Raw genomic sequence first — 16,500 nt, forward strand, 5'->3', positions numbered from 1 at the left:
CCCTTCATAATCTGGGCCCTGCCTGATTAATTCATCTGCTATTCCCATCACCTTACAGTTCAGCAACACTGAACTAATTGCAGCTCATTCTATCTTGTTCTCTTTTTTGTGCATTTGCACATGTTTTTCTTTCTGACTATTTTATGTTCCTTGCCCATAATCTACCTAAGAAACCTCTATTCTTCCTTCAAAATTCAGCTTTCTTCTCACTTCCCCTTGAAGCTTCTCTCACTTCTCTTCCAGGTGGACCTAGATGTTCCTGCCTGAGTGCCAGCACTCCACTGAATCACACTGCCATTGTGACTTTGATCACCTCTCTCCATTAGATTAAATGTTTCTAGATGGTAAAACTGTTCTTTCCATCTTTAAGCCCCCAACAGACTACTATAATGCTTGACATGGTAAAAGCACTCAGGAAAGTGGACGGAAGGGAAGGAGGGAAGAGTAGGAAGAAGCTACATAGAAACAGGAAAAGTGAGATGGAGACAGAGCCAAGATTCAGTGACTTTGAAATTCTGCCTGTTTCAAACTTTGAAACTCATCTTCTCTAGGAGTTAACTCACCTCATCAAGCCTTCCTAAATTTCTAGAAGATTGAGACTTCTCTTCCCCCATTGGTGGCCAAGCAAAACCTTTCATTAAGTCCAGGTGCATAGCATTTGTTTACATATTCTATAATTCCAGAGCAAAAAGAAATTTTAAAACCATTGTTCCTCTAATCTCCCAGGTGGTTCATTTTACAGCTTTGATAACCATATCATAATTACTGCTTTATTTTTTGGAACTAGAACCACAGACTTCATTCTTGCCCTTACCATTTTCCTTTCTTCCTCTGCCCCCCACCACCTCCCCGCCCCTGTTCTCCTATGCCTACCACACTCAACCCTTCTCTTCCAAGTTTTCTCTTCCCAGGGCTCTATGTCATGAAAAATACAAGTAAACCGGAATTTTTACTTTAAGAAAAATAACTCCTCCCCTTCCCCAATTTTTATATCAAAAGACATTGTTAAAAGCCATTCTCTTCTATGTTTAGAGAACTGTAACTTCTCTGGGGAAAGAAGGTAGTTGATTAAGAGTAAGGCCCCTTAGCGCCAAACATTCCAAGTAAGTATAAGTGATTTGTTATGGTGGGTTTTTATGTAGAAGGCTTGAATTCTTGTTCCAGTTCTTATACTTGTAAACTCTGAGACCCTGAAGAAGTAATTTCTAGACTTCTTGGAATGACAGCCATTTCATTTGCAATTGAGAGCATTAGATATATGATTTATAAGGTCCTTACTGCTCTGGGGTTCACTGGCTCTGCTATTTTTGGCATCTTGAATAACCAGAAGAAGCCAGATTTATTATCTTAGTATAGCAAAAGTGGTTAAAAAAGAGAGAGAGAGAATAAACTTTTTTTTTTTTAGCATAAACTCTTAATGTGTATTTATGTCTTCTTGAGTGTTAAGATGAGGCTCGTGACATACAAACCTCAGCTGATTATTTCTACTGAAAAAAATTTAAGCATTTAGGGATATCTTCTGAAGAAGTTCTCTCCAGATCCTCCTACAGGCAACAATGGTGAAGAGAGTGGCCATCATTGGAGCTGGCGTCAGTGGCTTGGCCTCCATACGGTGTTGTCTGGAAGAGGGGCTGGAGCCCACCTGCTTTGAAAGGAGCAATGAAGTTGGAGGTCTGTGGGAATTCTCAGTGAGTAAGACAATAGAAGGTGATGGGTTTACACTGCAAATCAAATGTGAACAGTTCTTTCAGACTTGATCACAAATGCTCCAGATGCTCTGGAAAATGAAATCTCTCTCCCATCCTACTCAAGTCCTATCATTTAAATGACCTATCATTTAAACTATCTCATAAGAGGACTTCTCCAGCTCATTAAATGTTGCCACCTATGTGGCAGAGCCCAAATCTCTAGGCTTTTAAGGGGTAAAACGGTCAGTAGTTGACAGAAAAACTATACTACTGCCTCCCCATGTAACTGAAAGATCCTATTCCTTTTGCTATTAAATTCTGAGAACATGGGCATGGGGATAGGGGACATTTGAAAGAGAAAAACTAGACTGGGGTCAGAAGTCCTGAGTTCCAGTATCAACTCTGATTTTTTAAGCAGACAGATTTCAGGAAAGTCACTTTTTTTCTTTCTACCCTTCAAATGCTCCTTAGTCAAATGCAGAAGTTGAAAATTAAGTTCCTTCTAACCTGCCTCCCAATTATAGCAGGATATGATTTTTTAATTAATTCATGTCTATTAGGCACCTATAATAAGTTATTATAAATGTTGATTGTGTATGGTGTATACATGGGTATTAAATACTCTTGTCAGGCCATGTCCAGAGAGAAAAATAATTATCTCTGCCATTCGGTTCATTGCTAGAAAAAAAATACAATCAGGAAATAGTCATTATAAACCCAATTCTTAAATTTTAAAAACCACCTTTAGGAAACTTCCAGATTTTCTGTCCTGAACTCCCTAGCCATTAGGATTAGATATAGATGATATTTATTTGGCTTGAAGGTATTCTAGCCACATCATTTATCTTGTAACCTCAGTCTGTCCTGGTCTCTGTATTGCCCAACCTACAACAATAGGTTGCTCTGGGGGTCCTATAACTCTGAAAATATTGCATGAAATACAGAGCATCAATTTGTATTTTCCACTAGGAAATAATCAAGGGTTTTTTTTTTTAATGAATTCAAAATTTTTAATTTACATTTTATCAGGGAGATATGACCAGCTTAATCTAAACCATGAAATGGTTGTTTATTGACTTATTAGAAGTAATTAAATGCTGCTTGAGCATCTATTTTGACAGAGTGCTGTACTGGGATGTCCTGGGATGACAAATATGTGTCATAACCACTTTACATAAATGGTTTCTACTTCATTTGGTGTAGCAAGCCTTAATATAGGTCCACAATCCTATAACAGAAAAACTCATTTAATAGCAAAACCTGTCCGGAAGTCATATAGTCAGGAAACAGGATTGAACTGATATGAGGCTATGTATATAGTCTTTGTCCAACTCCATGTTTTGCTGTAGTAATTTTATTACATTTGATGATAAGGTGTTGCACCAGATCTCACTAGGAATACTAAGGAAAAACTTCAAAAATCTACAAATTCCAAAATGTTAATATATATGGTCCTAAGAGTACAAACAAAAGATTATATAACTTTACAACAAGATAGCCCTTGGTGACTGTTAGTTAAATAAACAAGTGCCTTGAGATTTAGATGAGGCTGGACTCCTAAAATACTAGCAGGTCAAGAGAAATTTCCTACAGGGATAACACTTAGCTGAGACTTGAAGGAGATACTCAGACAAGTAAGTAAAGAACCATCATGTAACACAGCTCCAGAGAGTGGGACATTGCCAACAGTACAGACACCAAGAGTGTGCCAGCATCAGGTGGGAAAGGCTTCTAGGTAGCAGTGACCAGCAATCCATGAAAGGTGCAGAGAAGGCAATGAACACGGTGTATCCATGGATCTCTAAGTTAACCAGTGCAGCCAGATCGGAAAATTTATTTTAAGAAGCATTAGATGATAGATCAATATACTCAAATTCAGACCCTGGGTTATCCACAAGAGGAAAAGATACCTTTTTCATAAAGTCGTTGTGTATAAGCAGAATTATTCTCAAAAGCCCTGTGGGAGTATAAACATATACAAATATTCTAAACTTTAGCCCTCTCCACACGCCCCACTTCTTCCTTCTTTTCTAAGAAAAGTTGCTTGGTATGCAGTATTATCAGAGAGGAATTTTTGAAAAGTGTGCTACATTAAGCTTTTATCTTGCAAGTTCTGTCATGTAGAAGGTATTCTGGAAGAGAGAAACCTGAGAATTCTGAACTTTTCTCTGTGTGCTTTTTCTGTAAAATAAAAACCAAATGGGATTTAAAAACTACCAGGCTGAATGTGAGCATGTCTTAAATTTTATAGACTCTAATATAGGACCTCATGACCTCAAAAGATTTTGTTGTGGCTGTAATAAAAGGTTGCTCAACAAGTCACATACAATAGGTCATTTGGATTGCAAAGGGAAAAGTATTGAACCAGAACTATCTGAAATTTTGTTTCACTCATTCATTCCTTTATCCATTCAGCAAATACATATTCGCAGGCATAGCTGCAAACAAGAGGTACAGCAGGCATGCAGTATTCTAAAAGCGGAGAGAAAAGAAGTCTTAGAATAATCATAATACAAATGAATAAACAGAATATGATTACGGTAGTAAAGACAATTAGAACTTGGTGAAAGCAGAGATGACTTCTAATGGGTGGAAAGGAAGATAAGGAAAGGCATGGAAGGGGACAACTTTTGAGCTGGACCTTGAAGGTATATCTAAGCAAGCAAAAATGGGACTGATAAAATGGGAATATGAAAGATGATCAAGGCAGACTGCTAAAATGCATGCACAATAGTTTTGAATTCGCCTCTGACCTTGCCCTCAAGTTACTTATGTTCTAGTAGGGATGATAGGAGATTATACAATTACAACCCAAGACAGACAATGCTAACATGTCCCATAGCATGACATCTTGTCCTAGTCAGTGGGGAGCATCTGAGCTTAATTTCTTCCTTACTGGCTCAAACTACCCCACATATTTAAATAATGAAAATGTGAACTCCCTGGAGCTACTCTCTGTTGTTACATAATATTTTTGTTTTCCTCTGTTTGCAGAACAGTCTTTTAGGGAAAATTCCAAGGAGCTGTAGGGCATGTACTCTTCTCTTCTTTGTTATGATTGGCTGGAGTCCAGTGGTGAAAGAGTCCAGCAGTTCATTAATGATGGAAATAACTCATGGTCTTATCACCTCTATTTCTCAGAGCAAAATCATACATTTTTTAAACCAGTCTCCAACCCACAGCTCAGCCCTCCCTTTAGTGGGCAGCTTAGAAAACTCCTTCTCACAAACATTAACACAAGTTACTGGCTAGGGGTGAACAGTAACAGACCCAAACATGAGAACCCACCAAGCCAAAGCCTCAACTCTTTCTCTGACCTTAGCAGAAATTTCCAAGTGAGGTTTAAAAAGTTAAAATCTCTGGGCTTAGTTATCATGAGAAATGCAGCAACCACGGGTAGAGGAAGTTTATTTTTTGTCACTTAAGGGGAAACAGTGAAGACTCAGTAGCCCCTCAGAGACACAGTTCTCTCATATGGGGTTGTTGGACTGGAGAGAGTTAGCTGTCTTGAATCCAGGAGCAATATAACATTCCATCCTTTTCCTTCCTTTCATGAGAATTCCTTCAAGATTTGGGGAAAGATGGGTTGCCAGCTTCTAGATGTACTTTCAAGGCAGCACATTCTGTGAACTTTTATCCTGTTTTTCAAACAGAGAGGAAATGTTTGTTTTGAACTTAGCCTTCCACTGTTCCTCAAAAGAAGCCACTTTTCAATTACATGGTGGTTTTACTATAAGATGCCAAGTTTTAACACAAGTTCTAAGGCTTCTTGTTTCTTTTGTTTCTTTGGTGAGGAGTGAATGCCACTAGTTGGTGAGTTCAGGAACTCCTCAAGCACAGAATTCATTTACACTACAGAAGTGGTCCTCAGGCGTGGTCCCTGGACCAACAGCATCAGCAGCACAGGGATCTTGTCAGAAACGCACTTTCTCAGGCCCCACTCCAGACACACTGAGCCAGAAATTCAGAGGTGGGACCCAGGAAGTGACAGTCTAAGGAGCCCTTCAGGAAATGACTTCTTTAGAGGGTTCTATGGCTAGTGAAGACAAGAGTTCACCGAATTCCATAAAGAAAATCAAACAGGCTAAAAGCCATAGCTTCCATTGGACTCTTTAGTTATGTTCTTGAAAATGAGTATGAGATCAGACCCAGTGCTGTGACTGGGGGAAAAAAAGAGCTAAACTGGAGCTAATTAGAGCAAAAGGACCAAGACCGAAGATTCACCAGCCCTGGGACAAGTGTTGTTGAAGGCTTTCGTTTCCATGTCTTACAGACAACAGTCAATTTTTTTCTTTTTTTTTTTTTAACATATAGAAAAGGTTTCAATTAACTGAATAGTCACTGAGGGGAATGCCATTCTTGGTTTCCTTTTTAAGCCTTATTATTCTTCTTCAGTTTGGTCACTCAGTCGTGTCCAACGCTTTGCAACCCCATGAACTGCAGCACGCCAGGCTTCTCTGCCTGTCACCAACTCCCAGAGCTTACTCAAACTCATGTCCATCGAGCCAGTGATGCCATCCAACCATCTATTCTTCTGTCGTCTTATTCTCCTTAGGACCATTCAGAAGAAGGCAGAGCCAGCATCTACAAGTCTGTGTTCACTAACTCTTCCAAAGAGATGATGTGCTTTCCAGACTTCCCATATCCTGACGATTACCCCAACTACATGCCCCAAAGCAAGGTCCAGGAATACATAAAGACATTTGCTCAAAAGAAGAATCTTTTAAGATATATACAGTTTGAGGTAAGGACCTTGTAACTTGTGCTGTTGACATCAATATGTTTAAGGATTAGAGGAGAAGCAGAGATACAGGACGTTATCTTAGAAAACAGAGTCAAAGGTTTGGACTCCTCACCAATCAAATGTTGGTTCAGATTATAAAGTACTCATGAATTGTTTTTATTTCCCCTTAAAACGTGTTCTCCAAAGAGTCTAAGAGCTTTTAAAACATCATAGAAAGTAGTGCAGGCAGCTGTACCAGTCTAATGAGCTTTCCACCCTCACACATTTATGTTTCAGAAACAACCCCAAAGTCTCTAGTTCACACTTAGACTTCTGTAGGTCCAATGCCCAAGGAGTTGTGATTCTAATAGATGTGGCACTTGTTAGAGATTCTGCCTTTAAGAAGAAAGTAACAATGTAAAAGAATAATTTTATTGCCCTCATTCTTCACACACTTAGTTCCTTAGATTAGAAGCCTTAGGAGTTATGGCATAGCAGCATTGTCTCCATAATTATAAGTAATACTTCACATTTGTTTAGAACTCAACTTCAATCCATTAGATATGTGCAGAGCACATATATATAGTGGGGAAAATAAGAAGCAAATCATAAATTGAAACTTTACTTCATATTTTATTTATTTATCTTATTATGTTTTAAATAATTTTACTTATACCAAGCTCCAGGAGTTGGTGATGGACAGGGAAGCCTGGCGTGCTGCAGTCCATGGGGTCGCAAAGAGTCAGACACAACTGAGTGACTGAACTGAACTGATATCAACATAATAGTCATGCAATGGAAGTGACTAATATTTCCAAAGGATAGTGTCCTTATATTGCAAAACAGAGATCAAGGATTGTACCTGAGATAATCCCATATTATTGGAGTAGATAGAAGAGGAAGCCAGAGAGGAAGAAGCCATGGATGTCAATGTAGGGTGACAGCAAGCAAATGACATGGCACCTTTCATAAGAATACTCAGTGCAATGTATCCCAAATCTACTAACTAGATGTCAAAAAATAAATATACCCCAGTGAGTAATTATTCTTGTGAAATTTGAAGATTCACTGTGACTTCCTATTTTAATGCCTTTCCACATTATTCTCAATGACCATGAGAACACACAACAATTATTTTCTCCACAGAAATACTGCAAGGAACAAACACACTAACTAAAAAACTTCATAGAACTGTAAATATAAGCAATTTCTTTCTGGTTTTCTTTAAGACCCTGGTTACTAGTATAAAGAAATGTCCCAATTTCTTGGTCACTGGCCAATGGGAAATTGTTTCAGAAAAGGATGAGAAACAGGAATCTACTATTTTCGATGCTGTAATGATCTGTTCAGGACACCATGTGTACCCCAATCTACCAACGGATTCTTTTCCTGGTAAGTTTGGAAAGTATATAAAAATCTTATACACAAACATCAAGGAATAGGATAGAGTTTTCCACAGATTGCACATAATGATCATTCTTAAGGTTCCAAATATTTTTTAAAAAATTAAGTCTGATGATATGTCAAATATACTCATCATTGGCCTCATCCTAAAAGAATCAAGGACTTGCAGATCAGAGATTAGATGAAGACACAGATCCATTGAGAAGAAACTTGGGTCTTAAAATTTCATCAATATTCACATTTTGCAAATTAACTTTAAAAATCACAGTGAGTGTGTGAGTGTGTAGTGACATATTTCATTACTCTGCAGAAATGGCAAATAGTAAATAAATACATAAGCAACCTCCCTTCCTTTTTCCTTTCTTCTTCCTTCCTCCCTCTTTCCTCCTCCTCTCTTCCCCACTCCTTCCTTCCTATCTTCCTCCCCTCCTTCCTTCTTTCTTTGCAACAGGAATGCATCCCCTCAAAAATATTAGAGCTCATATGTCAGAGGCTGATGTTCATGAAAGTGAAAGTCAAAGTTGCTCAGTCGTGTCCGACTCTTTGCAACCCCAAGGATTATACAATCCATGGAATTCTCCAGGCTAGAATACTGGAGTGGATAGCCTTTCCCTTCTCCAGGGGATTTTCCCAACCCAGGGATCAAATCCAGGTCTCCCGCACTGCAGGTGGATTCTTTACCAGCTGAGCCACAAGGAAAGCCCATGTTGTTCATAAACCAAGGTAATTAAAAGAGTAGAGATTAAGGGAGAATAGAAGATTGACATCATTAATGCTAAGAGGCAGCATATTTGGGGGTTATGAATGTAGAATACCTGGGCTCAACTCCTTATTCTACTAGAAACTTACCATGTAACCCTAGACAACTCACTAAACTTATTTGTCTCAATTTCCTTTTCTTTTAAAGTAGAGATAACACTAATACCTATCATTCAGAGATGTTATCAGGATTAAATTAACTAAGACAAGTAAACCCTCAATAAATATTATGATTATTAGCAAATATAAATTCAAATTCCTTAAGTTTTTTGTGATGTCTTCAAAAGTAATTAGTTAGGGATTTAGTGTCAAAAATCTCCAAAAGGATAAGTACATTTCAATTAGGGAAATTTTTAAAATTAAAATTGCTAATAGGAGAATCAAACATTTGAAAAATAGTTGGGGGGGAGAAAATCATTTCTTCTGGAAGTAAACTCAAACCACTCCCCATGTTCCATTTAGGCCTCGCCCGATTTCAAGGCCACTTCCTCCACAGCCGGGACTATAAGGGCCCAGAAGTGTACAAGGGGAAGAGGGTCCTCGTGATTGGCCTGGGGAACTCAGGATGTGACATTGCTGTTGAGCTCAGTCGTCTGGTTACACAGGTATGAGATCTAAGAGGTCTGGGGAAACAAACTTAGGATGGCTATACTAAAACAGCAGTATCCCAAGCACTGAGGATGGCATTGACCATGTCATACCACAACAGATCCACCTGCTGTACATGCCAGTCAAATCAAGGACTTGAGACACTCTCCCTGTGAAGCAATGTTATGTGTCCCATGCTAATAAGGAAGTATAGTCTGCTGAAACCAGAGTTAAGTGCATATACATATATGTATATATATATATATGTAAGTATGCATTTTTTATTTTAATTTTATGATCTAATCACCTCCAAGCAAACTGGTTGCTGCTCAAGCTCTGCCTTTATTTATATAACAGTACTACCATGCAACAGTACTATGCTTACCACTCTGGAAGAAACAAAATTTAGGTCTTACTATTGTTTACCTATTCAACAGCCAACACATAACAGGCTGTTTTTATGTGTCAGCACTGCATCAGGCTAGAAATAAACACAGAGGCAAGTCAAGCTACTTCTTTTTTTTTTTTTTTCTTTTTAATTTTTTATTTTATTTTATTTTTTTAAATTATTTGGAGGCTAATTACTTCACAACACTTCAGTGGGTTTTGTCATACATTGATATGAATCAGCCATAGATTTACACGTATTCCCCATCCCGATCTCCCCTCCCACCTCCCTCTCCACCCGATTCCTCTGGGTCTTCCCAGTGCACCAGGCCCGAGCACTTGTCTCATGCATTCCACCTGGGCTGGTGATCTGTTTCACCATAGATAGTATGCATGCTGTTCTTTTGAAACATCCCACCCTCACCTTCTCCCACAGAGTTCAAAAGTCTGTTCTGTATTTCTGTGTCTCTTTTTCTGTTTTGCATATAGGGTTATCGTTACCATCTTTCTAAATTCCATATATATGTGTTAGTATGCTGTAATGTTCTTTATCTTTCTGGCTTACTTCACTCTGTATAAGGGGCTCCAGTTTCATCCATCTCATTAGGACTGATTCAAATGAATTCTTTTTAACGGCTGAGTAATATTCCATGGTGTATATGTACCACAGCTTCCTTATCCATTCATCTGCTGATGGGCATCTAGGTTGCTTCCATGTCCTGGCTATTATAAACAGTGCTGCGATGAACATTGGGGTGCACGTGTCTCTTTCAGATCTGGTTTCCTCAGTGTGTATGCCCAGAAGTGGGATTGCTGGGTCATATGGCAGTTCTATTTCCAGTTTTTTAAGAAATCTCCACACTGTTTTCCATAGCGGCTGTACTAGTTTGCATTCCCACCAACAGTGTAAGAGGGTTCCCTTTTCTCCACACCCTCTCCAGCATTTATTGCTTGTAGACTTTTGGATAGCAGCCATCCTGACTGGCGTGTAATGGTACCTCATTGTGGTTTTGATTTTCATTTCTCTAATAATGAGTGATGTTGAGCATCTTTTCATGTGTTTGTTAGCCATTTGTATGTCTTCTTTGGAGAAATGTCTGTTTAGTTCTTTGGCCCATTTGTTGATTGGGTCATTTATTTTTCTGGAATTGAGTTTCAGGAGTTGCTTGTATATATATATTTATTATTGTTAGTTGGAGGCTAATTACTTCACAACATTTCAGTGGGTTTTGTCATACATTGATATGAATCAGCCATAGATTTACACGTATTCCCCATCCCGATCTCCCCTCCCACCTCCCTCTCCACCCGATTCCTCTGGGTCTTCCCAGTGCACCAGGCCGGAGCACTTGTCTCATGCATCCCACCTGGGCTGGTGATCTGTTTCACCATAGATAGTATACATGCTGTTCTTTTGAAATATCTCACCCTCACATTCTCCCACAGAGTTCAAAAGTCTGTTCTGTATTTCTGTGTCTCTTTTTCTGTTTTGCATATACGGTTATCGTTACCATCTTTCTAAATTCCATATATATGTGTTAGTATGCTGTAATGTTCTTTATCTGCCATATGACCCAGCAATCCCACTTCTGGGCATACACACTGAGGAAACCAGATCTGAAAGAGACATGGGCACCCCAATGTTCATCACAGCACTGTTTATAATAGCCAGGACATGGAAGCAACCTAGATGCCCATCAGCAGATGAATGGATAAGGAAGCTGTGGTACATATACACCATGGAATATTACTCAGCCATTAAAAAGAATTCATTTGAACCAGTCCTAATGAGATGGATGAAAATGGAGCCCCTTATACAGAGTGAAGTAAGCCAGAAAGATAAAGAACATTACAGCATGCTTGTATATTTTTGAGATTAATCCTTTGTCTGTTTCTTCATTTGCTATTATTTTCTCCCAATCTGAGGGCTGTCTTTTCACCTTACTTATAGTTTCCTTTGTAGTGCAAAAGCTTTTAAGTTTCATTAGGTCCCATTTGTTTAGTTTTGCTTTTATTTCCAATATTCTGGGAGGTGGGTCATAGAGGATCTTGCTGTGATTTATGTCGGAGAGTGTTTTGCCTATGTTCTCCTCTAGGAGTTTTATAGTTTCTGGTCTTACATTTAGATCTTTAATCCATTTTGAGTTTATTTTTGTGTATGGTGTTAGAAAGTGTTCTAGTTTCATTCTTTTACAAGTGGTTGACCAGTTTTCCCAGCACCACTTGTGAAAGAGGTTGTCTTTTTTCCATTGTACATCCTTGCCTCCTTTGTCAAAGATAAGGTGTCCATAGGTTCATGGATTTATCTCTGGGCTTTCTATTCTGTTCCATTGATCTATATTTCTGTCTTTGTGCCAGTACCATATTGTCTTGATGACTGTGGCTTTGTAGTAGAGTCTGAAGTCAGGCAGGTTGATTCCTCCAGTTCCATTCTTCTTTCTCAAGATTACTTTGGCTATTCGAGGTTTTTTGTATTTCCATACAAATTGTGAAATTCTTTGGTCTAGTTCTGTGAAAAATACCGTTGGTAGCTTGATAGGGATTGCATTGAATCTATAGATTGCTTTGGGTAGAATAACCATTTTAACAATATTGATTCTTCCAATCCATGAACACGGTATGTTTCTCCATCTGTTTGTGTCCTCTTTGATTTCTTTCATCAGTGTTTTAGTTTTCTATGTATAGGTCTTTTGTTTCTTTAGGTAGATATACTCCTAAGTATTTTATTCTTTTTGTTGTAATGGTGAATGGTATTGTTTCCTTAATTTCTCTTTCTGTTTTTTCATTGTTAGTATATAGGAATGCAAGGGATTTCTGTGTGTTAATTTTATATCCTGCAACTTTACTATATTCATTGATTAGCTCTAGTAATTTTCTGGTAGAGTCTTTAGGGTTTTCTATGTAGAGGATCATGTCATCTGCAAACAGCGAGAGTTTCACTTCTTCTTTTCCGATCTGGATTCCTTTTACTTCTTTTTCTGCTCTGATTGCTGTGGCCAACACTTCCAACACTATGTTGAATAGTAGTGGTGAGAGTGGGCACCCTTGTCTTGTTCCTGATTTCAGGGGAAATGCTTTCAATTTTTCACCATTGAGGGTGATACTTGCTGTGGGTTTGTCATATATAGCTTTTATTATGTTGAGGTATGTTCCTTCTATTCCTGCTTTCTGGAGAGTTTTAATCATAAATGAGTGTTGAATTTTGTCAAAGGCTTTCTCTGCATCTATTGAGATAATCATATGGTTTTTATCTTTCAATTTGTTAATGTGGTGTATTACATTGATTGATTTGCGGATTTTTTTTTTTAATTTTTTATTAGTTGGAGGCTAATTACTTCACAACAATTCAGTGGGTTTTGTCATACAATGATATGAATCAGCCATAGATTTACACGTATTCCCCATCCCAATTCCCCCTCCCACCTCCCTCTCCACCCAATTCCTCTGTGTCTTCCCAGTGCACCAGGCCGGAGCACTTGTCTCATGCATCTCACCTGGGCTGGGGATCTGTTTCACCATAGATAGTATACATGCTGTTCTTTTGAAATATCCCACCCTCACATTCTCCCACAGAGTTCAATAGTCTGTTCTGTATTTTTGTGTCTCTTTTTCTATTTTGCATATAGGGTTATCGTTACCATCTTTCTAAATTCCATATATATGTGTTAGTATGCTGTAATGTTCTTTATCTTTCTGGCTTACTTCGCTCTGTATAAGGGGCTCCAGTTTCATCCATCTCATTAGGACTGGTTCAAATGAATTCTTTTTAACGGCTGAGTAATATTCCATGGTGTATATGTACCACGGCTTCCTTATCCATTCATCTGCTGATGGGCATCTAGGTTGCTTCCATGTCCTGGCTATTATAAACAGTGCTGCGATGAACATTAGGGTGCACGTGTCTCTTTCAGATCTGGTTTCCTCAGTGTGTATGCCCAGAAGTGGGATTGCTGGGTCATATGGCAGTTCTATTTCCAGTTTTTTAAGAAATCTCCACACTGTTTTCCATAGCGGCTGTACTAGTTTGCATTCCCACCAACAGTGTAAGAGGGTTCCCTTTTCTCCACACCCTCTCCAGCATTTATTGCTTGTAGACTTTTGGATAGCAGCCATCCTGACTGGCGTGTAATGGTACCTCATTGTGGTTTTAATTTTCATTTCTCTAATAATGAGTGATGTTGAGCATCTTTTCATGTGTTTGTTAGCCATTTGTATGTCTTCTTTGGAGAAATGTCTGTTTAGTTCTTTGGCCCATTTTTGAATTGGGTCATTTATTTTTCTGGAATTGAGCTTCAGGAGTTGCTTGTATATTTTTGATATTAATCCTCTGTCTGTTTCTTCATTTGCTATTATTTTCTCCCAATCTGAGGGCTGTCTTTTCACCTTACTTATAGTTTCCTTTGTAGTGCAAAAGCTTTTAAGTTTCATTAGGTCCCATTTAGGCAAAACACTCTCCGACATAAATCACAGCAAGATCCTCTATGACCCACCTCCCAGAATATTGATTTGTGGATATTAAAGAATCCTTGCATTCCTGGGATAAAGCCCACTTGGTCATGGTGTATGATTTTTTTTAATATGTTGTTGGATTCTGTTTGCTAGAATTTTGTTAAGGATTTTTGCATCTATGTTCATCAGTGATATTGGCCTGTAGTTTTCTTTTTTTTTGTGGCATCTTTGTCTGGTTTTGGAATAAGGGTGATGATGGCCTCATAGAATGAGTTTGGAAGCTTACTTTCATCTGCAATTTTCTGGAAGAGTTTGAGTGAGATAGGTGTTAGCTCTTCTCTGAATTTTTGGTAGAATTCAGCTGTGAAGCCATCTGGTCCTGGGCTTTTGTTTGCTGGAAGATTTCTGATTACAGTTTCGATTTCCTTGCTTGTGATGGGTCTGTTAGGATCTTCTATTTCTTCCTGGTTCAGTTTTGGAAAGTTATACTTTTCTAAGAATTTGTCCATTTCATCCAAGTTGTCCATTTTATTGGCATAGAGCTGCTGGTAGTAGTCTCTTATGATCCTTTGTATTTCAGTGTTGTCTGTTGTGATCTCTCCATTTTCATTTCTAATTTTGTTAATTTGGTTCTTCTCTCTTTGTTTCTTAATGAGTCTTGCTAATGGTTTGTCAATTTTGTTTATTTTTTCAAGAAACCAGCTTTTAGCTTTGTTGATTTTTGCTATGGTCTCTTTAGTTTCTATTGCATTTATTTCTGCCCTGATTTTTAAGATTTCTTTCCTTCTGCTAACCCTGGGGTTCTTCGTTTCTTCCTTCTCTAATTGCTTTAGGTGTAGAGTTAGGTTATTTATTTGGCTTTTTTCTTGTTTCTTCATGTGAGCCTGTAATGCTATGAACCTTCCCTTAAGCACTGCTTTTACAGTGTCCCATAGGTTTTGGGTTGTTGTGTTTTCATTTTCATTCATTTCTATGCATATTTTGATTTCTTTTTTGATTTCTTCTATGATTTGTTGGTTATTCAGAAGCGTGTTATTTAGCCTCCACATGTTTGAATTTTTAACAATTTTTTTCCTGTAATTGAGATCTAATCTTACTGCACTGTGGTCAGAAAAGATGACTGGAATGATTTCAATTTTTTTGAATTTTCCAAGACCAGATTTATGGCCCAGGATGTGATCTATTCTGGAGAAGGTTCCGTGTGCACTTGAGAAAAAGGTGAAGCTGATTGTTTTGGGGTGAAATGTCCTATAGATATCAATTAAGTCTAGCTGGTCCATGTCAAGCTACTTCTTAACTTCAAGGAGGAATAGATAGGTAGGGGTAGGATGACAGGTACATGATCATCATGAAAGGAAGCAATGAGACTTTAGCTGTGGCGTGGCAGCACCATGACTAGATAACCGAACTTTGCGTGGATGAATTGTCAAAGAAGGTTTCCCAGAGGACTCCATGCTGAGTCATGAAAGTGAAAGTGAAGTCACTCAGTCGTGTCTGACTCTTAGCAACTCCACGGACTGAAGCCTAGCAGGCTCCTCTCTCCATGGGATTTTCCATGCAAGAGTACTGGAGTGGGTATACATAACCACTGGTATATATACATAACCAAAAGAACTTAACATATTTCTAATACAAGATTAAACTTGTCACAGTTGAATAGAGAGCTCTCTTACTCCCAGGTGTCAGGTAGTCGTTCTTTGAACACCTATGCACTTGATCTCTGGGGTGGAGAGAAGGTAGTTCTCCCCCTAAATACCTAGTTTCAATTATGGACTACTCATCTTGACCTACCTTTTTAAAAGTGTTCCTACGGTAAAGTGTTCTACCTACAGTGAGGGAGACCTGGGTTCGATCCCCAGCTCAGGAAGATCTCCTGGAGAAGGAAATGGCAACCCACTCCAGTACTCTTGCCTGGAAAATCCCATGGATGGAGGAGCCTGGGAGGCTGCAGTCCATGGGGTCGCTAAGAGTCGGAAACGACTGAGCGACCTCAATTTCACTTTCACTTTCACCTGGATATTAAGGGAAATGTACGGAGATATCCATAGATATGTACTAACATATTTCTAAGGAAATAGGTGCTCAATAAATAAATTTTTAAATGGATATTTAAAAATACCTAAGGATTATTCAAAGTCAGATTCCCTTGGGTTATCACAAAAGTGATAAAATAAATAAGCAGTCGGGCTTGTCTTGGGCTAAAGCAGCTGCCCAAGGTCCTGGAGTGTGTGTGTAGCAAGGACTGGAAAAGGAGACCAGGCACAGAGAATAGAATTAAATCCTTGGCATTTCCTCAGGCTAATTTCAGCCAACAAGTTAGCTGCATTTCCCCTACTCAGCCAAGCAACTACCACCAGCCACCACCACTGACTGATCTTTACTATTTTAGTCTTAAGAGTCGGCAAAGACTATACTTGTCATAGTTGAATCATGCATGCGTGCTAAGTCACTTCAGTCATGCATGACTCTGTGACCATACAGACTGTAGCCCACCAAGCTCCT

At 38.7% G+C, this 16,500-nt stretch overlaps 1 protein-coding gene across 1 annotated transcript in view; it reads left to right on the forward strand.

Annotated features, from left to right (window-relative positions):
* The first annotated feature begins 1,053 nt into the window (after positions 1 to 1,053).
* Positions 1,054 to 16,500, forward strand: part of LOC122707936 (putative dimethylaniline monooxygenase [N-oxide-forming] 6) — a 28,169-nt gene continuing 12,722 nt past the window's right edge. Inside the window, exons 1-5 of the mRNA XM_043923946.1 lie at positions 1,054 to 1,103; positions 1,539 to 1,688; positions 6,244 to 6,432; positions 7,641 to 7,803; positions 9,037 to 9,179. Coding sequence (XP_043779881.1) covers positions 1,557 to 1,688; positions 6,244 to 6,432; positions 7,641 to 7,803; positions 9,037 to 9,179 — 627 coding nt within the window. The 5' untranslated portion in view covers positions 1,054 to 1,103; positions 1,539 to 1,556. The remainder of the gene's footprint in view (positions 1,104 to 1,538; positions 1,689 to 6,243; positions 6,433 to 7,640; positions 7,804 to 9,036; positions 9,180 to 16,500) is intronic.

Source organism: Cervus elaphus, chromosome 14 (assembly GCF_910594005.1).
Source record: "Cervus elaphus chromosome 14, mCerEla1.1, whole genome shotgun sequence".
In the NCBI taxonomy this organism is placed as follows: Eukaryota; Metazoa; Chordata; class Mammalia; order Artiodactyla; family Cervidae; genus Cervus; species Cervus elaphus.